At 47.7% G+C, this 24,856-nt stretch overlaps 1 protein-coding gene and 1 long non-coding RNA gene across 2 annotated transcripts in view; both read left to right on the top strand.

Annotated features, from left to right (window-relative positions):
• The first annotated feature begins 319 nt into the window (after positions 1 to 319).
• LOC149431429 (uncharacterized) overlaps positions 320 to 24,856 on the top strand; it is a 54,162-nt gene continuing 29,625 nt past the window's right edge. Inside the window, exons 1-4 of the mRNA XM_089665611.1 lie at positions 320 to 6,265; positions 8,111 to 8,305; positions 9,056 to 10,964; positions 12,630 to 12,706. Coding sequence (XP_089521737.1) covers positions 320 to 6,265; positions 8,111 to 8,305; positions 9,056 to 10,964; positions 12,630 to 12,706 — 8,127 coding nt within the window. The remainder of the gene's footprint in view (positions 6,266 to 8,110; positions 8,306 to 9,055; positions 10,965 to 12,629; positions 12,707 to 24,856) is intronic.
• LOC149431430 (uncharacterized) lies at positions 15,333 to 19,162 on the top strand. The gene is made up of 2 exons (XR_016309269.1): positions 15,333 to 15,639; positions 18,630 to 19,162. It is a non-coding gene; the product is annotated as an uncharacterized LOC149431430 (long non-coding RNA).

Raw genomic sequence — 24,856 nt, forward strand, 5'->3', positions numbered from 1 at the left:
TCAGCCACAGAAGTGAGGGGATTGGTGGTTGTACAGCAGATCTACTGAGGAATCATCTACGTAATGGTTCCCTGACGAGGACCTTCCCTTCCGATCATCAACAGTTGCTGTTCATTTGCAACAACTGGAATTATTTACAGAAAATCTCATAGAAATGTTCCCCTCCGGTGAATCTCCGATATTTGTGACATTTGTCGGTGTAGTCTGGAGGGACATTCATTCTTTGTAGTCACGTTTTATGTCCAATACAAAATCTGTCTCATCCTTTAATGGTTTTCCAGCTTTTTCAGCAGCAAATGAGATCCGAACGACGACTACAATGTCAGCTACGGAGTCCTCGACTTTACCCGCAAATGAGACGTCAAGTTCAGCCACAACTGAGACCACAACTGAGACCACAACTGAGATCGCAACAACGCCCACAACTGAGACGGCAACAATGCCAACAACTGAGTCCTTAACAAGGACCACAACTGAGTCCTCAACAACGACCACAACTGAGTCCTCAACAACGACCACAACTGAGTCCTCAACAGCGCCCACAATTGAGTCCTCAACAACGACCACAACTGAGTCCTTAACAAGGACCACAACTGAGTCCTCAACAACGACCACAACTGAGTCCTCAACAACGACCACAACTGAGTCCTCAACAGCGCCCACAATTGAGTCCTCAACAACGACCACAACTGAGTCCACAACAACGCCCACAAATGAGTCCTCAACAACGACCACAACTGAGTCCACAACAACGACCACAACTGAGTCCACAACAACGCCCACAAATGAGTCCTCAACAACGACCACAACTGAGTCCACAACAACGACCACAACTGAGTCCACAACAACGCCCACAAATGAGTCCTCAACAACGACCACAACTGAGTCCACAACAACGCCAACAAATGAGTCCTCAACAACGACCACAACTGAGTCCACAACAACGCCAACAAATGAGTCCTCAACAACGCCCACAACTGAGTCCTCAACAATGACCACAACTGAGTCCACAACAACGCCCACAACTGAGTCCTCAACAACGACCACAACTGAGACTGCAACAACGCCCACAACTGACACCACAACAACGCCCACAACTGACACCACAACAACGCCCACAACTGACACCACAACAACGCCCACAATTGAGACCACAACAACGCCCACAACTGAGACCACAACAACGCCCACAATTGAGTCCTCAACAACGACCACAACTGAGTCCTCAACAACGCCCACAATTGAGTCCTCAACAACGCCCACAAATGAGACCGCAACAACACCCACAACTGAGTCCACAACAACGCCCACAACTGGGTCCTCAACAATGCCCACAACTGAGTCCTCAACAACGCCCACAACTGAGTCCACAACAACGCCCACAACTGAGTCCTCAACAACGACCACAACTGAGTCCTCAACAGTGCCCACAATTGAGACCGCAACAACGCCCACAACTGAGACTGCAACAACGCCCACAACTGATTCCTCAACAACGACCACAACTGATTCCTCAACAGCGCCCACAATTGAGTCCGCAACAACGACCACAACTGAGTCCTCAACAATGCCCACAACTGAGTCCACAACAACACCCACAACTGAGTCCGCAACAACGCCCACAACTGAGACCGCAACAACGCCCACAACTGAGATCGCAACAACGCCCACAAATGAGTCCTCAACAACGCCCACAACTGAGTCCTCAACAACGACCACAACTGAGACTGCAACAACGCCCACAATTGAGTCCGCAACAACGCCCACAACTGAGACCGCAACAACGCCCACAACTGAGTCCACAACAACGCCCACAACTAAGTCCACAGCAACGCCCACAACTGAGACCTCAACAACGCCCACAACTGAGACCGCAACAACGCCCACAACTGAGACCGCAACAACGACCACAACTGAGACCGCAACAACGACCACAACTGAGTCCGCAACAACGCCCACAACTGAGTCCACAACAACGCCCACAACTGAGTCCGCAACAACGCCCACAACTGAGACCGCAACAAAACCCACAACTGAGTCCGCAACAACGCCCACAACTGAGTCCACAACAACGCCCACAACTGAGATCACAACAACGCCCACAACTGAGACAGCAACAACGCCCACAACTGAGATCGCAACAACGCCCACAACCACAACTGAGTTCTCAACAACGCCCACAACTGAGTCCTCAACAACGACCACAACTGAGACCGCAACAACGGCCACAATTGAGTCCGCAACAACGCCCACAACTGAGTCCACAACAACGCCCACAACTGAGATCACAACAACGCCTACAACTAAGTCCAAAGCAACGCCCACAACTGAGACCTCAACAACGCCCACAACTGAGACCGCAACAACGCCCACAACTGAGTCCGCAACAATGCCCACAACTGAGATGACAACAACGCCCACAACTGAGACCGCAACAACGCCCACAACTGAGTCCTCAACAACGACCACAACTGAGACCGCAACAACGGCCACAATTGAGTCCGCAACAACGCCCACAACTGAGTCCACAACAACGCCCACAACTGAGATCACAACAACGCCTACAACTAAGTCCAAAGCAACGCCCACAACTGAGACCTCAACAACGCCCACAACTGAGACCGCAACAACGCCCACAACTGAGTCCGCAACAATGCCCACAACTGAGATGACAACAACGCCCACAACTGAGTCCACAACAACGCCCACAACTGAGTCCACAACAACGCCCACAACTGAGATGACAACGCCCACAACTGAGTCCTCAATAACGCCCACAAGTGAGTCCTCAACAACGCCCACAACTGAGTCCTCAACAACCCCCACAACAACGCCCACAACTGAGTCCACAACAACGCCCACAACTGAGATCACAACAGCGCCTACAACTAAGTCCACAACAACGCCCACAACTGAGTCCACAACAACGCCCACAACTGAGTCCACAACAACGCCCAGAACTAAGTCCACAGCAACGCCTACAACTGAATCCACAATGCCCACAACTGAATCTGTAACAACGCCCAGAACTGAGACCACAACAACGCCCACAACTGAGTCCACAACAAGGCCCACAACTGAGTCCACAACAACGCCCACAAGTGAGTACGCAACAACGCCCACAACTGAGACCGCAACAACGACCACAACTGAGATCGCAACAACGCCCACAACTGAGTCCTCAACAACGCCCACAACTGAGACCTCAACAACGCCCACAACTGAGTCCAAAACAACACCCACAACTGAGCCCATACCTGAGTCCTCAATAACGCCCACAACTGAGACCTCAACAACGCCCACAACTGAGTCCAAAACAACACCCACAACTGAGCCCATACCTGAGTCCTCAATAACGCCCACAAGTGAGTCCTCAACAACGCCCACAACTGAGTTCTCAACAACGCTCACAACTGAGTCCTCAACAACCCCCACAACAACGCCCAAAACTGAGACCGCAACAACGCCCACAACTGAGTCCACAACAATGCCCACAACTGAGATCACAACAGCGCCTACAACTAAGTCCACAGCAACGCCCACAACTGAGTCCACAACAACGCCCACAACTGAGTCCAAAACAACACCCACAACTGCGCCCATACCTGAGTCCTCAATAACGCCCACAAGTGAGTCCTCAACAACGCCCACAATTGAGTCCTCAACAACGCCCACAACTGAGTTCTCAACAACGCTCACAACTGAGTCCTCAACAACCCCCACAACAACGCCCACAACTGAGTCCACAACAACGCCCACAACTGAGTCCACAACAACGCCCACAACTGAGTCTGCAACAACGCCCACAACTGAGTTCGCAACAACGCCCACAACTGAGTCCGCAACAACGCCCACAACTGAGTCCGCAACAACGCCCACAACTGAGTCCGCAACAACGCCCACAACTGAGTCCGCAACAACGACCACAACTGAGTCTGCAACAACGCCCACAACCGACACCGCAACAACGCCCACAACTGAGTCCTCAACAACGACCACAACTGAGACCGCAACAACGCCCACAACTGAGTCCGCAACAACGACCACAACTGAGTCCTCAACAATGCCCACAACTGAGATCGCAACAACGCCCACAACTGAGACCGCAACAACGCCCACAACTGAGTCCGCAACAACGACCACAACTGAGTCCTCAAAAACGCCCACAACTGAGACCACAACAACGTCCAAAACTGAGTCCACAACAACGCCCACAACTGAGTCCACAATAATGCCTACAACTGAGTCCACAACAACGCCCACAACTGAGTCCGCAACAACGCCCACAACTGAGTCCGCAACAACGCCCACAACTGAGTCCGCAACAACGACCACAACTGAGTCCTCAACAACGACCACAACTGAGTCCTCAACAACGACCACAACTGAGTCCTCAACAACGCCCACAACTGAGACCACAACAACGTCCAAAACTGAGTCCACAACAACGCCCACAACTGAGTCCACAATAATGCCTACAACTGAGTCCGCAACAACGCCCACAACTGAGTCCTCAACAACGCCCACAACTGAGTCCTCAACGACGCCCACAACTGAGTCCAAAACAACACCCACAACTGCGCCCATACCTGAGTCTGCAATAACGCCCACAACTGAGACGACAAGTTCAAATACAATTGAGATTACAACTGCGTCCACAAACCCAACCACAACTGAGTCCGCAATAACGCCTACAACTGAGTCCAAAACAGCACCCACAACTGAGTCCGCAGCTTTAACAGAGACTGAGTCCACAACTATACCGGCTACTGAGTCCCCAGCTTTAACCAAAACTGAGTTTGCAACTTTAACAACTAATGAGTCCAAAGCATTAACCACAAGTGAGTCCGCAATTTTACCAGCTACTGAGTCTGCAACTTTAAGAGCAGCTGAATCTGCAACTTTAACTGCTAATGAGTCCACAACATTACTAGCTACTGAGTCCACAACTTTAAAAACGAATGAGCTCACAGCTTTAACAGCTAGTCAGTCCACAGCTTTACATAAAACTGAGTCTGCAACTTTAACACCAACTGAGTCCACAGTTTTAACAGCTAGGCAGTCCACAGCATTAAGTATAACAGAGTCCACAACTTTAACTGCTGTTGAGCCTGCAACTGTAGCTCCTACTGAGTCCACAATTTTATTGGCTATTGAGTCCAAAACTTTACCGGCTACTGAGTCCACAACTTTAACCACAGTTGAGTCTGCAACTTTAACACCTAATACGTCTACAACTTTACTAGCTACCGAGTCCACTGCTCTACCTGCAACCTTTCCAGCTACTAAGTCCACAACTTCAACCTCCACTGATTCCACAACTTTAAAAATTACTAATACCACAGCTTTAACCTCAACTAAGTCCACAGCTTCCCCTGCTACTTTAAGTGCTACTGAGTCCACAGCTCCAAGTACAACTGAGTCCACAACTTTAACCGCTGCTGAATCCACAATTTTAAAAACTACTAATATCCCATCTTTAACCCCAACTGAGTCCAAAGCTTCACCTGCAACTTTAACACCTAATAAGTCCACAACTTTACTAGCTACCGAGTCCAAAACGTTACCGACTACTGTGTCCACAACTTTAAAAAGTAATGAGTCTGCAGCTTTGGCAGCTAGTCAGTCCACAGATTTAAGTACAACGGAATCCACAACTTTAGCCTCTACTGAGTCCACCACTTCAACCTTTACTGAGTCCACAACTTTAAAAATGACTAATACCACAGGTTTAACCCCAACTGAGTCCACAGCTTCACCTGCAACTTTAACTCCTACTGAGTCCACAACTTTACTGGGTCCTGAGTCCAAAACCTTACCCTCCACTGATTCTGCAACTTTAACCACTACTGAGTCCACAACTTTAATATTTAGTGAGACCGCAACTTTAAAAATGACTGACTCCACAGCTTTATCCCCATCTAAGTTCACAGCTTTACAAACTGACCCCACAACTTTATCAGCTACTGAGGTCACAACTTTAAAAATTCCCAATACCACAGCTTTAACTGATTCCACAGCTTCACTCACAAGTTACTCTGCAACATTAACAGCTACCGTGTCAACAACCTCAACTGCTACTGATACAACAGCTTTAACCACAACTAAGTACACAACATTTGTAGCTACTGAGTCCACAACTTTAACCACAACTCAGTCTTCAGCTTTAACCACCAAGGAGTCCACAACATTAATGCCTGAGTCCACTGCTTTATCCACAACTAAGTCTAAATCTTTACCCGCTACTGATTTCATAACTTTACCAGTTAATGAGCCCACAAGTTTAACAGCTACTGGCTCCTCAGCTTTAACCCCAACTAAGTCCGCTGCTTCACCCATAACTTACTCCACAAATTTAACCATTACTGAGTCCACAACTTTAACTGCTACTGAGTCCACAACTTTACCAGCTAAGGAGACCACAACTTTACCAGCTAAGGAGACCACAACTTTACAAGCTAATGAGTCCACAACTTTACCAGCTAATGAGTCCACAACCTTACCAGCTAATGAGTCCACAACTTTACCAGCTAATGAGTCCACAACTTTACCAGCTAATGAGTCCACAACTTTACCAGCTAATGAGTCCACAACTTTACCAGCTAAGGAGTCCACAACTTTACCAGCTAAGGAGTCCACAACTTTACCAGCTAAGGAGTCCACAACTTTACCAGCTAAGGAGACCACAACTTTACCAGCTAAGGAGTCCACAACTTTACCAGCTAATGAGTCCACAACTTTACCAGCTAAGGAGTCCACAACTTTACCAGCTAAGGAGTCCACAACTTTACCAGCTAAGGAGTCCACAACTTTAGCAGCTAAGGAGTCCACAACTTTACCAGCTAAGGAGACCACAACTTTACCAGCTAATGAGTCTACAACTTTACCAGCTAAGGAGTCTACAACTTTACCAGCTAAGGAGTCCACAACTTTACCAGCTAAGGAGTCCACAACTTTACCAGCTAAGGAGTCCACAACTTTACCAGCTAATGAGTCCACAACTTTAGCAGCTAAGGAGTCCACAACTTTACCAGCTAAGGAGACCACAACTTTACCAGCTAATGAGTCTACAACTTTACCAGCTAAGGAGTCTACAACTTTACCAGCTAAGGAGTCCACAACTTTACCAGCTAAGGAGACCACAACTTTACCAGCTAATGAGTCCACAACTTTACCAGCTAAGGAGTCCACAATTTTACCAGCTAAGGAGTCCACAACTTTACCAGCTAATGAGTCCACAACTTTACCAGCTAATGAGTCCACAACTTTACCAGCTAATGAGTCCACAACTTTACCAGCTAATGAGTCCACAACTTTACCAGCTAAGGAGTCCACAACTTTACCAGCTAAGGAGTCCACAACTTTACCAGCTAAGGAGTCCACAACTTTACCAGCTAATGAGTCCACAACTTTAGCAGCTAAGGAGTCCACAACTTTACCAGCTAAGGAGACCACAACTTTACCAGCTAAGGAGACCACAACTTTACCAGCTAATGAGTCCACAACTTTACCAGCTAACGAGTCTACAACTTTACCAGCTAAGGAGTCCACAACTTTACCAGCTAAGGAGTCCACAACTTTACCAGCTAATGAGTCCACAACTTTACCAGCTAATGAGTCTACAACTTTACCAGCTAAGGAGACCACAACTTTACCAGCTAAGGAGTCCACAACTTTACCAGCTAATGAGTCTACAACTTTACCAGCTAAGGAGTCTACAACTTTACCAGCTAATGAGTCCACAACTTTACCAGCTAATGAGTCCACAACTTTACCAGCTAAGGAGTCCACAACTTTACCAGCTAAGGAGTCCACAACTTTACCAGCTAAGGAGTCCACAACTTTACCAGCTAAGGAGTCCACAACTTTACCAGCTAAGGAGTCCACAACTTTACTAGCTAAGGAGTCCACAACTTTACCAGCTAATGAGTCTACAACTTTACCAGCTAATGAGTCCACAACTTTACCAGCTAATGAGTCCACAACTTTAGGAGCTAAGGAGTCCACAACTTTACCAGCTAAGGAGACCACAACTTTACCAGCTAAGGAGTCCACAACTTTACCAGCTAAGGAGTCCACAACTTTACCAGCTAAGGAGTCCACAACTTTACCAGCTAATGAGTCCACAACTTTACCAGCTAAGGAGTCCACAACTTTACCAGCTAATGAGTCCACAACTTTACCAGCTAATGAGTCCACAACTTTACCAACTAAGGAGACCACAACTTTACCAGCTAATGAGTCTACAACTTTACCAGCTAAGGAGTCTACAACTTTAGGAGCTAAGGAGTCCACAACTTTACCAGCTAAGGAGACCACAACTTTACCAGCTAAGGAGTCCACAACTTTACCAGCTAAGGAGTCCACAACTTTACCAGCTAATGAGTCCACAACTTTACCAGCTAAGGAGTCCACAACTTTACCAGCTAAGGAGTCCACAACTTTACCAGCTAAGGAGTCTACAACTTTACCAGCTAAGGAGTCCACAACTTTACCAGCTAATGAGTCCACAACTTTACCAGCTAATGAGTCTACAACTTTACCAGCTAAGGAGACCACAACTTTACCAGCTAAGGAGTCCACAACTTTACCAGCTAATGAGTCTACAACTTTACCAGCTAAGGAGTCTACAACTTTACCAGCTAATGAGTCCACAACTTTACCAGCTAATGAGTCCACAACTTTACCAGCTAAGGAGTCCACAACTTTACCAGCTAAGGAGTCCACAACTTTACCAGCTAAGGAGTCCACAACTTTACCAGCTAAGGAGTCCACAACTTTACCAGCTAAGGAGTCCACAACTTTACCAGCTAATGAGTCCACAACTTTAGGAGCTAAGGAGTCCACAACTTTACCAGCTAAGGAGACCACAACTTTACCAGCTAAGGAGTCCACAACTTTACCAGCTAAGGAGTCCACAACTTTACCAGCTAAGGAGTCCACAACTTTACCAGCTAATGAGTCCACAACTTTACCAGCTAAGGACTCCACAACTTTACCAGCTAATGAGTCCACAACTTTACCAGCTAATGAGTCCACAACTTTACCAACTAAGGAGACCACAACTTTACCAGCTAATGAGTCTACAACTTTACCAGCTAAGGAGTCTACAACTTTAGGAGCTAAGGAGTCCACAACTTTACCAGCTAAGGAGACCACAACTTTACCAGCTAAGGAGTCCACAACTTTACCAGCTAAGGAGTCCACAACTTTACCAGCTAATGAGTCCACAACTTTACCAGCTAAGGAGTCCACAACTTTACCAGCTAAGGAGTCCACAACTTTACCAGCTAAGGAGTCTACAACTTTACCAGCTAAGGAGTCCACAACTTTACCAGCTAATGAGTCCACAACTTTACCAGCTAATCAGTCCACAACTTTTAAAATGACTGAGTCCACAGCTTCTCCCACAACTTCCCCTGCAACTTTAACAGCTAATAAGTCCACAACTTTAACCGCTTCTGAGTCAACAGCTTTGTCCACAACTTTAACCAATACTGAGTCTGCAACTTTAATGGCTGAGTCCACTGCTTTATCCACAACTAAGTCTGCAACATTAACAGCTACAGAATCAACAGCTTTAACCACAACTGAGTTTGCAACTTTAACAGTTGCTGAGTTCGCAGCTTTACCCACGACCGAGTCCATAACTCTAACTGCTACTGAGTCCACAACTAATATCACTAACGAGTCCACAGCTTTAAACACAAAAGAGTCGGAAACCTCAACCACTACGAAGTCCACAACTTTGACCACAAATGAGTCTGCAACTTTACTAGCTACTGAGTCCACAGCTTTAACCTCCACTGGGTCGGCAAGTTCAAACAGAACTGGGTCTGTAGCCTTCACAACTTATATCGCAACTCATTCTGCATCCTTAACCACTGCTGAGTCCTCAACAGCAAAGTTTTCTACCTTCCTCACAACTAAGTCTGCAACTTTGCCCACAGCTGAGTCCACAACACTATCTACTACTCTAACAACAGAGATTACAGCTTCATCTACTGCTCCAATGGATGAGACCACGATGTCTACTACTCCAGCACCTCAGTCCACAACATCATCTACTACTCCAATGGATGAGACCACGATGTCTACTACTCCAGCACCTCAGTCCACAACATCATCTACTACTCCAATGAATGAGACCACGATGTCTACTACTCCAGCACCTCAGTCCACAACATCATTTACTACTCCAATGAATGAGACCACGATGTCTACTACTCCAGCACCTCAGTCCACAACATCATCTACTACTCCAATGAATGAGACCACGATGTCTACTACTCCAGCACCTCAGTCCACAACATCATCTACTGCTCCAATGGATGAGACCACGATGTCTGCTACTCCAGCACCTCAGTCCACAACATCATCTACTACTCCAATGAATGAGACCACGAGGTCTACTACTCCAGCACCTCAGTCCACAACATCATCTACTGCTCCAATGGATGAGACCACGATGTCTGCTACTCCAGCACCTCAGTCCACAACATCATCTACTACTCCAATGAATGAGACCACGAGGTCTACTACTCCAGCACCTCAGTCCACAACATCATCTACTGCTCCAATGGATGAGACCACGATGTCTGCTACTCCAGCACCTCAGTCCACAACATCATCTACTACTCCAATGAATGAGACCACGAGGTCTACTACTCCAGCACCTCAGTCCACAACATCATCTACTACTCCAATGAATGAGACCACGAGGTCTGCTACTCCAGCACCTCAGTCCACAACATCATCTACTACTCCAATGAATGAGACCACGATGTCTACTACTCCAGCACCTCAGTCCACAACATCATCTACTACTCCAATGAATGAGACCACGATGTCTACTACTCCAGCACCTCAGTCCACAACATCATCTACTACTTCAATGGATGAGACCACAAAAACCAGCACTGCTAGCACACCGCGCTCCATTCTTCCAAGCAGAAGTCCAGCAGGTAAGTCATATTTCACCCAAACACCTACAGTGCCTTAAAAAAGTATTCATACCCCTTGAAATTTTCCACATTTTGTCATGTTACAACAAAAAGCGTCAATGTATTTTATTGGGATTGGATGTGATAGACCAACACAAAGTGGCCCATAATTGCGAAGTGGAAGGAAAATGAGAAATGGTTTTCAACATTTTTTACAAATAAATCTGTGAAAAGTGCGGCGCGAATTTCCATTCAGCCCCCCGGAGTCAATACTTTGTAGGACCCCCCGAGTATGCGGTAAGATACCGTCCAGCTACAAAAATCCAGTTATATTATTACGTCATGCGGTATTTTAGTAGTGAAAACATTCTTAAATGTTTCAGCTTACAGCAGAGTTCCCCACTGACAGCTGAATGTAAAAAGAACTCCCGGCAGGTACATTTTTTTTTTTAAAACGATGTGGAGCCCCCCCCCATCCATACCAAGCCCTTCAGGTCTGTTATGTATTTTGAGGGGAAGCCCCATGCCAAATTAAAAAAAAACATGTCCCCCCCTGAAATCCATACCAGACCCTTTTCTGGGCATGGAGCCTGGCAGGTGAGAAAAGAACCTTCCTAACCATACCAGGCCACATGCCCTCAAAATGGGAGGGGGGTGCTTTAGGGCGGAGGGGCTACCAACCTCCACAAAAACACCTTGTCTCCATGTTGGAGACAAGGGCCTCTTCCCAACTGTGACAGTGCATTGCGGGGCACGGTGAAGGAACACCGCCCCCCCCGAACGCCCTTACCATTCGTGTGTTCACCTCTAGTGCCGACAACATCTGTCATGAGGGGCGAAATGCAGCCTGGCCGGTCTGTACCCAAATGGGAAGATTCCAGGAAGGATGACGTGTCCCTATGCTTTCCTTTCTCATCTTGAACCTTTCCCTGATGCTATTCACTGTCCCTGACAGATGGGGGACCTGTCCCTACAATACCCACACGCAGAATGTGCATCAAGCCTGGGAGCCAGGGTGTTAAATAGACTCTGCCTGATCCAACATGGCCACCAGAATCACAATTGGAGGCAGAATCCAGCTGTATAGCTTCCCCAGTGCCCAGAAAACCATAGAGGAGCCATGTTCCTCCTGACATCCTCTCCCTCTGCAATACAGCTGCGTTTGAGCGCCGCCTACAGTGGAGTAGACTGCACCTGCATACACGCTGCATGCTTGCGCGAGTTGCGATGCCCTTTGTGAACCAACCTGCAGCCTTCTGGGACCTGTGAGGTGTCCCAGAAGTTTGCAGGTGGGGTTGGGGGGGGGGGGCAGAACTGGGTGCGGGTAGCTGTTTAAACTAGGTTCCCACTGCCCCCCCAAACAACCCCCCAAACCTTCAAAAGTGGGGAGGAGGGGGTAATGAGCTGTTATAGCAGAACGTTTAGGGTGAAGTTCTCCTTTCTTTTTCACCTTCCACGTTGACTCCAATGCATTTCACCAAATTTGCTCTGTTATCTCTCAGATTTGACTGAAATTTCAGGGAGATGAAAACTTGAAACGTCATCCACCCCTACATATGAGCGTCCATCGATCCTGTTTTAGATGTAACTGAGCCTTCCTCTTCTATGGTTGGCCTATGATTGGTTAAATAGTGTGCTAGAAACATTGTACTTTCCCATTATGACTGCACGTCTTTTATCCTACAGGCTCCATTGCATTGAGGGTCTACATGCGGAGTTCAGTCCCTGTGGATACAACTATAATGAACGCATTTGTACAACAGGTAATCTGACTGAAAACAGATCCAATGATACCAAACTGCCCCCCCCCCCCCCCCCCCCCCATTGCCATCAATTCTCAACCTTTTACACAGGGCATGGAATCTGGAGGCAGCGATTTTGGCCTGACCCCATTATCTTGGAAATCTTCTGCCATGTGTGTCCAGCCTTTCCATCCAACTGCTATTCTCTAACCATAGACAACCCTTGTATCTCAAGGTCTTCTGCGGTCAGTAAAGGGCAGCTGAGTAAAGCTGGCCACGGACTAATCAAAATTTGTCCGGTTCAGCAGGGATTGGCTAATTCTGATCAGTGTGTGACCGTCCCTGTCAATCCTTTCATCGTCTTCTGTTGAAGGGACATGCTGGAAAACGTTTTGGCGAATTCTGCTGTCAGAACGTAATATTCCAGCAGGGGGGTTTCTCCACTCACCTTATTCCGGGGATAGAGGAATCTGTTTTTTTCACTCAGCAGACTGGCTGGATTTTAGACGTGCGTAGAATGAAAACATTTGTTTTGTTTCATTTCGATAAATTACTAATTTAGTTTTGTTGCATTTGTAATGAAATTTGTTTTGTTTCGCTTCGTTTAGTTTATTCCTTTTCAACCAGATTCTAATTTTTTCTTATGTGTTTGAAGTATTCGAATTTGAATTGAAAATATTGATTCCGATTGAATTCACTGTGAAGAATAGCTGGTTGCTAAGGAGTGGGGTGGCCTGCCTGCATCCTTAGCAACTATGACCCATCAGCTGACAGCAGAATGTAAACAAACAATGCCAATATTAGAACATTAAAAAAGGAACAGTGTGGGGTCCCCCCCAATCTATACTAGATCCTTATCCAAGCGTGCAGCCCAGCAGGTCAGGAAAGGGGGGGGACCATACCAGGCCACATGCCCTCAACCCTCAACATGGGGGCAGAGGGGCCTCTTACCCACAACAGGGGGGCTCCCAGATTCCCCCCCATGTGAATGACTATGGGGTACACTGTACCCAGGGGCGGACTGACCATTTGGGAACTCGGGCACTGCCTGAGGGCCCAGGGTCAGTAGGGGGCCCCATGAGATGCCCCTAGTACCTTTCATAGACTTTTTTTTGGGTGTGGTTTGAGTGTGGGTGAGGACACAGGGGCCCCATGATCTCCTATTGCCTGGGGGACCCATGAGTTGGTAGTCCACCCCTGACTGTACCCCTACTGTAATGGAACTGACCCCGACTGCACTCGTGTACTTCCGTTAGAATACCGCTTCCCCATCCGAACACTGACCACAGACACCACCGCCGACCATACAAGACTAGACGACACCAGTCTGTCTGAACATGGGACTCTTTATTTGAAACTCGAACTGGCTTTTCATACACTCAGGGGACAAATCCCCCCTCCCTGCATAATGACACAGGGCGGGGCAATCTACACTTAGCAACAAGAGACACACAGGTATTCAAACTTCACACCAGCAGACAGTCCCATCAGGAGGGAGGGCTGCTGGAGACACCCCCCACTAAGCTAATACATATAAAAACGTACATTCCATAATAGTTTGCTCCCAAGCAAGACAAACAACAGAACAATAGGATGCAACCACATGACATCAAACAATCCACAACCCCCCCACCCCAATATTAGGACGGATCACTCTGTACCCCTAACAGGCACAGGGTGACTTACACATAAGAGGGATATGGGGAGCTGAGACAGGGGTCTCCCCACCTCTCCAAAGTGAGCTGTGTTCTATGGGCCCCCCACCCAAAGTGACTCCCGTCCAGGAGCGGACTGACAACTCATGGGACCCCTGGGCAATACGGAATCATGGAACTGACCATTTGGAAACTTGGGCACTGCCCTAGGGCCCGGGGGCAGTAGGGGGCCCATGAGATGCCCCTGGTACCTTTTTCATAGGCTTTTTTGAGTTTGGGCAAGGACATAGGGGCCCCATGATCCCCTATTTCCCGGGGGCCCCATGAGTTGTCAGTCCACCCCTGGACGGGAGTCACTTTGGGTGGGGGGGCCCGTGGAACACAGCTCACAGGACACAGGGGCCCCATGATCCCCTATTGCCCGGGGGCCCCAAGAGTTGTCAGTCCTCCCCTTTTCAGATACTAATTTGGATCTTGACTTAAAGTGGTTGTCAAGGCAGAAGGATTTTTACCTTCATGCATTCTATGCATGAAGGTAAAAAAACCTTCTGTGTGCTGCTCCCCCCCACAGCCCACCTAATACTCATCTGAGCCCCCTCTCAATCCAGCGATGGGCACGAGAGCCTGAGCTGTCCCAGGACTCTCTCTCCTCATTGGCTGAGGCATCAGTGGGAAACCACTGGCTCCCACTGAGTGTCAATAAGGTGCCTTATGGACACATAGAGCCGGCCTTGGTAGTGAGTACGCACCAGTGACCCCACAGCAAACAGCTTGCTATTGGGGGCACTGGGTAAAGGGGAGTAGCCAGAAGAGCCAGCGGGGGACCCGATAAGAAGAGGATCAGGGCTGCTCTGTGCAAACCCATTACACAGAGCAGGTAAGTATTAATATTTTTTTTTCTTAAAGACAAACCTTTAATAACACTTTATTTTTTGATTCAGCATTAGTATGCCTTTGATGTTTACATTATTTATTTATTTTGCAGACTTGTTCATATCTCTTCAATGGGTTTCACACTTCAGACTTCACCCTGACCTACGGGCCGAAAAGGATCTCCGTGCATTGCTCTTCAGTCCTTCCTCCCAGCTCATAGAAATCAGAGTCAACTTTCTGAGAATCCCAATCAATATTTCATTCATTGAACTATAGGGATGAGGTTCTGGTTTCCTGCCGCCGTGGGTTCATGGGGGAAATCTGAAGATATTGGAATTGCAAGCTTTTGGATGAAAAACTTTGCAGGTTCACCAAATCCATTGACCAGATCTGTGTAGCTGCACTAGGAGACATCAACTAGACTGTGTATGTAAGAGTTATCATAAGGGAAACAAAAGCCATCCAAACACCAGCAAACCGAATACACAGCAACTATGAAGATATATACTACATTGCCCCAAGTATTGGGCCGCCAGCCTTCCCACACACATGACCTTTAATGGCCTCCCAGTCTTAGTCCATAGGGTTCAATATTGAGTTGGCCCCGCCCTTCCCACACACATGACCTTTAATGGCCTCCCAGTCTTAGTCCATAGGGTTCAATATTGAGTTGGCCCCGCCCTTCCCACACACATGACCTTTAATGGCCTCCCAGTCTTAGTCCATAGGGTTCAATATTGAGTTGGCCCCGCCCTTCCCACACACATGACCTTTAATGGCCTCCCAGTCTTAGTCCATAGGGTTCAATATTGAGTTGGCCCCGCCCTTTCCACACACATGACCTTTAATGGCCCCCCCAGTCTTAGTCTGTAGGGTTCAATATTGAGTTGGCCCCGCCCTTTGCAGCTATAACAGCTTCAACTCTTCTGGGAAGGCCGTCCACAAGGTTTAGGAGGGTGTCTATGGGAAGGTTGGACCATTCTTCCAGAAGCACATTTGTCAGGTCAGGCACTGATGTCGGGGGAGGAGGCCTGGCTCACAGTCTCCGCTCTAATTCATCCCAAAGGTGTTCTATGGGGTTGAGGTCAGGACTCTGTGCAGGACAGTCAAGTTCCTCCACCCCAAACTGGCTCCTCCATGTCTTTATGGACCTTGCTTTGTGCACTGGTGCGCAGTCATGTTGGAACAGGAAGGGGCCATCCCTAACTCTTCCTACAGAGTTGGGAGCCTGAAATTGTCCAAAATGTCTTGGTATGCTGACACCTTAAGAGTTCCCTTCACTGGAACTAGGGGGCCAAGCCCAACCCCTGAAAAACAACCCCACACCATAATCCCCCTCCACCAAACTTTACACTTGGCACAATGTAGTCAGGTAAGTATCGTTCTCCTGGAAACCGCCAAACCCAGACACATCCAGCGGATTGCCAGATAGAGAAGCATGGTTGGTCACTCCAGAGAACATGTCACCCCTGCTCTAGAGTCCAGTGGCGGCGTGCTTTACACCATGGCATCCGACGCTTTGCATTGCACTTGGCGATGGAAGGCTTGGATGCAGCTGCTCGGCCATGGAAACCCATTCCATGAAGCTCTCTACGCACTGTTGTTGGGCTCATCTGAAGGCCACACCAAGTTTGGAGGTCTTTAGCTATTGACTCTGCAGACAGTTGGCGACTTCTGCGCGCTTCAGCATGCGCTGACCCCGCCCTGTCATGTGACGTGGCCTACCACTTGGTGGCTGAGTGGCTGTTGTTCCCAGTTGCTTCCACTTTGTTATAATCCCACTAACAGTTGGTGGAATATTTAGTAGCCAGGAAATGTCACGGATGGACTTATTGCCCAGGTGGCCACCTATCACGGGACCACGCTTGGAGTCACTGAGCTCCTGAGAGCGACCCATTCTTTCACCAATGTATGTAGAAGCAGTCTGCATGCCTAGGGGCTTGATTGTATACACCTGTGTCCATGGAGGGGATTGGAACACCTGAATCACATGATTTGGAGGGGATTGGAACACCTGAATCTCATGATATGGAGGGGATTGGAACACCTGAATCACATGATATGGAGGGGATTGGAACACCTGAATCACATGATATGGAGGGGATTGGAACACCTGAATCACATGATTTGGAGGGGATTGGAACACCTGAATCTCATGATATGGAGGGGATTGGAACACCTGAATCACATGATATGGAGGGGATTGGAACACCTGAATCAAATCATTTGGAGGGCTGACCCAATACGTTTGGCAATATAGTGTATGTATATATATATATGATATACACGATATAGTGAACAGTAACCAAGTGACAAAAACCTAACTAGCAAAGTAGCTAATCACACAATATATACAAACAAAAAGGAAACATGGATTAAGAGGGTAAAACCAGAGATAAAAGAGGGAATCAGGACTGAGATCAGAAACAAGGTGAGAAAATATGAGGTAGCAGGGTCCAGGATACAGGTACAGGGCAGGAATTGGAACAGGATCAGGCAGGGATTGGGCACAGGTTAAATCAGCAAACAAATATCTGACTAACAAGCAAAACACTGAAGCAAGATGGAATAGTAGAGAAGCGACTAAAGACCCTTCCAGCAGTCAGTATCAGGCGCTCGGATCTGCCTGCTGCTGGGAGATACCTGCTGTGGACACCGGAACTACAACCTTCTGCTGCAGGAACCACAGTGCCACCAGCAGGTGATCCAAGTCCTGACAAACATATAATGCAGCGCAAAACCTCCCCAGGATCCCAGGTGACCATCCCAGGGCCCAGAACAGAGAGATCCATAGCAGACCCCCACTGCAGCTTACCTTTAAAGGGGACCTATAGAAGTGAAATCCTACTGCCCTTATCCACAAAAGAGGATATCCATTCCAGGCTGCATCCTTTCCAGGACAGAGGGGGCCCCTGGTTTATTGATTTTTATGCACATATAAATTGCGCCTCTGGTGAGTGTGCAATTTAACCATTTTCCTGCACGTCACCGGATTATATGCTTCACTGGGATTATCAGAGTCACCTATCCAGAAATATTTTTCCTGCACCTATATTGAACATTTATTCATTTATTCATTTTAGTGCATGTTTTGACTGGACATTGAATACATATTATGTGTTTTAGTTCTATATTTTTATGTTTATTTTTTTTATGATTTAAGGGCTTCACCAGCAATTTTATCATGAATTTTCAGGCTTAGGCGTCTATATTTATATTTATTTTTATTTAGTTGGTTTTAGAGTTTTATATAATTTTTTGTGCTGCACTAAGGGATTTACAGGTGCAAAACCTTTGTCTCTGGTCAGCAATGGATATCCCAGCCCTCTTTTTTATTAAAGGGTGGGCTCACAACAGGACGAACTGAAAATTCTGTGGAGGGAGTTATTTTTTCTTCTTTTCCTTTTTTTTTTTAGCAGGATTTGCCCTCCAAAAATTTCAGTGGTGTTTGCCTCAAGGTTTTCAAACCTTACATTTTAAGCAAGATTCACGAAACTCATTCATCCTCATCGAACTCCTTGGAATCTCATTGGAATCCTTGGTTCGTCTAGAAACATTAAGGCATGGACTTGAAGATACACGTATTGAAGATCACGTACAAAGCACGGCCGGTCCCAAGACTCCCGCTGTACTGCTCTGTTAATCTCACAGGATTGGAGTCAATAGGATGAGAATGACGAATCATTACTGTATACGGCCACTAGGTGGAACTGATAGCAGTAAGTCTCCTCCCCCGAGGATCCGGATGGCTTTATGGAAAAGGAGCTGGAATCTGAACTCTAAACAAGTCTACAAGATGTTAAAGACTCCCATATGGAAGAGAAATATATTTTCAATATATTTCGAAAAAAAAAATTATACATTGCGACATATATTTACAATATATTGGCCTACGCGAATATATTTTAACATGTATTCCAAAAATGTAAATTAAAATATATTTTCCAAAGGCATGTATTTTTCGAAATATAATTTCCAGATATTTTGGAACATCTAAAAAAATGCATTTAAACATAGATTTTTAAATATACTTCTAAATGCATTCCAAATTACACTTTGAAATATATTTCGGCGTGTGTTCTGAATATATCTTTAATAAAGTATTCACAAATATATTGAAATATATTGAATACGGCCAAAACTGTAGTATTTGAAATATAGGTCAATATATTTGGAAAGAGTATATTAAGAATGCAATAGGATGAGCAGGACGCTTCATTACTGTATAAGGCCACTAGGTGGCGCTGATAGAAATAAGTCTCCTCCCCTGAGGATCCAGATGGTTTTATGGAGAAGGAGCTGGAATCTGAACTCTAAACAGATCTACAAGATGTTGAAGACTATGCTGTATAAATAAGAGTAAATAATAATAATAATATTTTGAGAGACTTCAGTGAACTATGAAAGTCATTTTTTTATTCATATCATTTAATGAAGTGTGCGTTCGTTGGCATTGTTTTCCAATAAATGGGTTGATGAGCACATTACCAGTCTATCCAGTATGACTGGTGTATACTGATAGGCGTCATCTAGATTTTTCAAAGATTTTGTCACCTACCTTGGTTTGGGACGACCTTTATTTTAACCACTTCCAGTCCGGACACTTCCCCCCCCCCTTCCAGTCTGGACACTTTCCCCCCCTTCCAGTCCGGACACTTTCACCCCCTTCCAGTCCGGACACTTTCCCCTCCTTCCAGTCCGGACACTTTCCCCCCCTTCCAGTCTGGACACTTTCACCCCCTTCCAGTCCGGACACTTTCACCCCCTTCCAGTCCGGACACTTTCACCCCCTTCCTGTCCCGGCCAATTTTCTGCTTTCAGCACTATCACACTGTGAATGACAATTGCGCGTTCATGCAACACTGTACCCATATGAATTTTTTTGCATTTTTTTGAGACTGATAAAACTTTATTTTGGTGGTATTTATTCACCGCTGGGATTTTTTTTTTTTTTGCTATATAAATGAAAAAGTCCAAACATTTTGAAAAAAAGTGTTTTTCCTATAAAATTTTGCAAATAAATAATCTTTCTTCATAACTCTTGGACAAAATTTATTCCGTTATCTTTTTAGTAAAAAAAAAAATAACCCAAATTAGTTTACAACCAAAAATTATAATTTTTAAACATTTTTTTACATTTTTATTTTTTTATATTATATTTTTTTTATGTTTTTTTTTTTACATACTGTCACCCTAGCAGTGCAGGGTCACCATGGTCACTTTCTTCCCCTTCCAGTCCGGACACTTCCCCCCCCCCTTCCAGTCCAGATGCTTTCCCCCCTTCCAGTCCGGACACTTTCACCCCCTTCCAGTCCGGACACTTTCCCCCCCTTCCAGTCCGGACACTTTCCCCCCCTTCCAGTCCGGACACTTTCCCCTCCTTCCAGTCCGGACACTTTCACCCCCTTCCAGTCCGGACACTTTCCCCCCTTCCAGTCCGGACACTTTCACCCCCTTCCAGTCCGGACACTTTCCCCCACTTCCAGTCCGGACACTTTCCCCCCCTTCCAGTCCGGACACTTTCCCCCCCTTTCAGTCCGGACACTTTCACCCCCTTCCAGTCCGGACACTTTCTCCCCCCTTCCAGTCCGTACACTTCCCCCCCCTTTCAGTCCGGACACTTTCACCCCCTTCCAGTCCGGACACTTTCTCCCCCCTTCCAGTCCGGACACTTTCCCCCCTTCCAGTCCGGACACTTTCACCCCCTTCCAGTCCGGACACTTTCACCGCCTTCCAGTCCGAACACTTTCCCCCACTTCCAGTCCGGACACTTTCCCCCCCTTCCAGTCCAGACACTTTCCCCCCCTTCCAGTCCGGACACTTTCCCCCACTTCCAGTCCGGACACTTTCCCCCCCCTTCCAGTCCGTACACTTTCCCCCACTTCCAGTCCGGACACTTTCACCCCCTTCCAGTCCGGACACTTTCCCCCCCTTCCAGTCCGGACACTTTCACCCCCTTCCAGTCCAGACACTTTCCCCCCCTTCCAGTCCGGACACTTTCCCCCCCTTCCAGTCCGGACACTTTCACCCCCTTCCAGTCCGGACACTTTCACCCCCTTCCAGTCCAGACACTTTCACCCCCTTCCTGTCTAGGTCAATTTTCAGCTTTCAGCTCTATCACACTTTGAATGACAATTGCGCGGTCATGCAACACTGTACCCATATGAATTTTTTAGCATTTTTTTGAGACAGATAAAGCTTTATTTTGGTGGTATTTATTCACTGCTGGGATTTTTTTTTTTTTTGCTATGTAAATGAAAAAGTCCAAAAATGTTGAACAAAATTGTTTTTCTTATAAAATTTTGCAAATAAATAATCTTTCTTCATACATTTTTGCCAAAATGTATTCAATTATCTTTTTAGTAAAAAAAAATGTAAAAATAACCCAAATTAGTGTATAACCAAAAATTATAATTTTTTACATTTTTCTTTTTTTTTTAATATTATTATTTATGTTTTTTTTTTTTTTTTTACACATACTGTCACCCTAGCAGTACAGGGTCACCATGGTGACACTGTACTACTTGTAGGGGGGTTATGAAGATTTTTTTTTTTTTCAACACTGATTGCTTGTACACCCATAAAGGCTGTAAAAGCAATAATTTCTTCTTCTCTCTGTCTGCATTCTTGCAGCCACTGAGAAATACTGTATGAGCTGTGATTGGTCACAGCTTGTCACATGGTACAAGGCTGTTGTGAATGGCCCTGTACCATGTGATCATTCACAGATTTCATGTGTAGTAAGCAATGATGTTAGGAAGTGACATCTTGCTTACTACTATTCATGTGATCATTGATTGGCCAATCAATGATCACATGATCAGGAACTCACACAGAGGTCCCGTATAACGATCGGTGCTCCGGATTGTGGTGCCGCACGCTCCCAGGGAGCGCGCACAAGCAGGGAGCGGGGAGGACATTTATAAACAGCAACCCACCCCTGCACTGCTCCCCTCCGGCCGTTTATGTACATGGGCTGGATGGGAAGTGGTTAAACTGCTTCGCCTTGTTGGGTTTTTCCTATTTCTGTACCCTCATTCTTCTTACGTTCTTTTCAGTCCCAAGTCTTTAAATTTATCTGAAGGCTCTACCAAGCCCTGACCAGGGGCAGACTGACAACTCATGGGGGGGGCAATAGGGGATCATGGGGCCCCTGTGTCCTTGCCCAAACTCATAAAAGCCTATGAAAAAGGTACCAGGGGCATCTCATGGGGCCCCCTACTGACCCCGGGCCCTTGGGCAGTGCCCGAGCTTCCAAATGGTCAGTCCACCCCTGGCCCCGACTCAACGGAAATCCACAAAACCAAATCCCTAAGAGGTCTTGGGTATATGTGTCAGGGATCTCCTCGATCCCCGCCGCGATGGGCTCGGCGCAGGCGCACTGCTCCACCCAGCGCACGGGCACTAGGTCCGGGCCGGCCGCGGCGTTCGAGTTCGCGCATGCGCAGTAGAAGCCGCGGCCGCCCGCTGGGCACCAATGGCAGCGCAGGGCGGGATATTTAAAGGTCCCTGAGCTGTCATTTCGTTGCCTTCTGGTCTTACCTGCTTCCTGTGTTCCTGTACCTGTGCCTAGTAAGTTATTGACCCGGATTGCCTTTGACCTTGCTGATTTCTCCTGCCCAGACCCTTGCTTGCCTGACCTCTCTCCCTGGATGCCCCTTATTAGATCTGACCTCCTGCTGCTGACCTGGCGTGTGACCCGACGATTCTCTGCCTGCTCCCTTGTACCTTACCGTCCTCTACAATACCGACTCGGCCTGTCTGACTACGCACTTGCTCAGCCATCCATCCATCCATCCCATCGGGGTCACCCGACCTCCTCACATCTGGCTCTCCCTGGTTGGAGCCCCTGGCGAGCACCACTACCACTGACAGGTGTGCTCAGCAGAGGCGACCTGGTCTCGGGGTACTACAAGTCCATCCCCACCATCAGGGGCCCTGGTGAACAAGTACCCTGGGGCTTAGACTCCGCGCTCTGGGCACGCCTGACCAGTGGAGTGCTAGTGGTGCCGCTCGGCGGTCCCTCACAGTACCAGAAGGCCATGACTGAGCCTCGAGGAGGACTCTCCCCGTTGGACGAAGTTTGCAGGCACCTAGCCACCCTGACGCAAGCTGTAAACACATTACAGGACAGATGTCTGCAGATCGAGAATCGGTTTCAGGCCTGCACCATCTCTGTTCCTGTTTCACAGGCCCCGGCTCCTGCACCACCGGTCGCAGCAGTCCATGAGCCGGCTCCTGGGCCTCCCACATCACTCCCTATGGCGGAACCCCGAGTACCCTTACCCGAGCGCTTCCATGGGGATCGCACACGCTTTCGGTCATTCCGTGACTCCTGTCTGCTCTATTTTGAACTGCAGCCACGGACCTTTTTGACGGAATCAGTGAAAGTGGGGTTTGTTGTCTCCCTGTTGCAGGGTGAACCCCAAGACTGGGCCCACCGACTAAGGGGAAACAATGACCCTCACCTGGTTACGGTCGACAGCTTCTTTAACGCTATGGCCATCTTATATGATGACCCACAACGGGCAGCCTCGGCCGAGGCCACATTATACGCACTCCGACAAGGTCGGCGGGCGGCTGAGGAATACGCCTCTGACTTTAGGCGCTGGATGGGTGACACTCGTTGGAACGAGTTCGCACTCTTGCACCAGTTTCGTATGGGCCTATCAGAGGCTCTGAAAGACGAGCTCGCCCGGGTGGAGGTGCCCGAGACATTAGAGGACCTGATTGCACTCACTATCAAAATTGACCGTAGACTACGGGAGCGCAGATTGGAGAGGTCTGGTCAGGGTCGCCGAAATCCCTGGGGGTCATTTCAGGGATCCAGTCAACATACTAGGCCAAGCATCCAGAACCTGCCGTTTGAAGATGCTCCCGAACCCATGCAGCTAGGCCTGGCTCGGCCTAAACTATCGCCTGAGGAACGCCAGCGCAGACGCTCCCAGAATCTGTGCCTGTACTGCGGCGAAGCTGGTCACATGGTGCGTTCCTGCCCGCAGAAACTGAGTAAGTTCACCTCATCTTCTTTATCTGTTGGCAATATGAACCCGTCCCAGTACTTAGTTGTTCCCCTCTCCTTTCAGCTTTCAGAAAGGACCGTGGAGGTGACGGCCATAGTTGATTCGGAGGCATGCAGCTGTTTTGTGGATATCAATTTTGCTCACCAGCAGGGTATTCCCCTCCGCCCAAAGGAGAAGGGGTTTCACATCTTTTTGGCTGATGGTTCCCGGATAAAGTCTGGGGTGGTTAACCAGGAGACCCCTTCCATTGTGACTTCCATTGCCGGTCAGCACCGGGAACTCCTCCGCCTGGATGCTATTGCATCACCCCTTTTCCCAGTCATTCTGGGGCTCCCTTGGTTGCGGGCCCATAACCCCCAGATTGACTGGGAGACTGGGGTTGTCTCGTTCCCTTCCCCATATTGTCGGGAACTGTGTCGAACTTCGGGCCCGGAGGTCCCCCAGGTCCTCCTGTGCTCTGAAGGGGATGACAGCCTAAAACAAGTGATCCCTGCAGCCTACCATGAGTTTCTTGATGTGTTCAGTGAACGGGGAGCAGATGCTCTACCCCCCCACCGCCCATATGACTGTCCTATTGATCTGTTGCCCGGTTCGGAAATTCCGTTCGGGCGAATTTTTCC

The sequence above is a fragment of the Staurois parvus genome, unplaced genomic scaffold, assembly GCF_062004578.1.
Source record: "Staurois parvus isolate SC_StPar_1 unplaced genomic scaffold, SC_StPar_1.0 ptg002263l, whole genome shotgun sequence".
NCBI lineage: Eukaryota > Metazoa > Chordata > Amphibia > Anura > Ranidae > Staurois > Staurois parvus.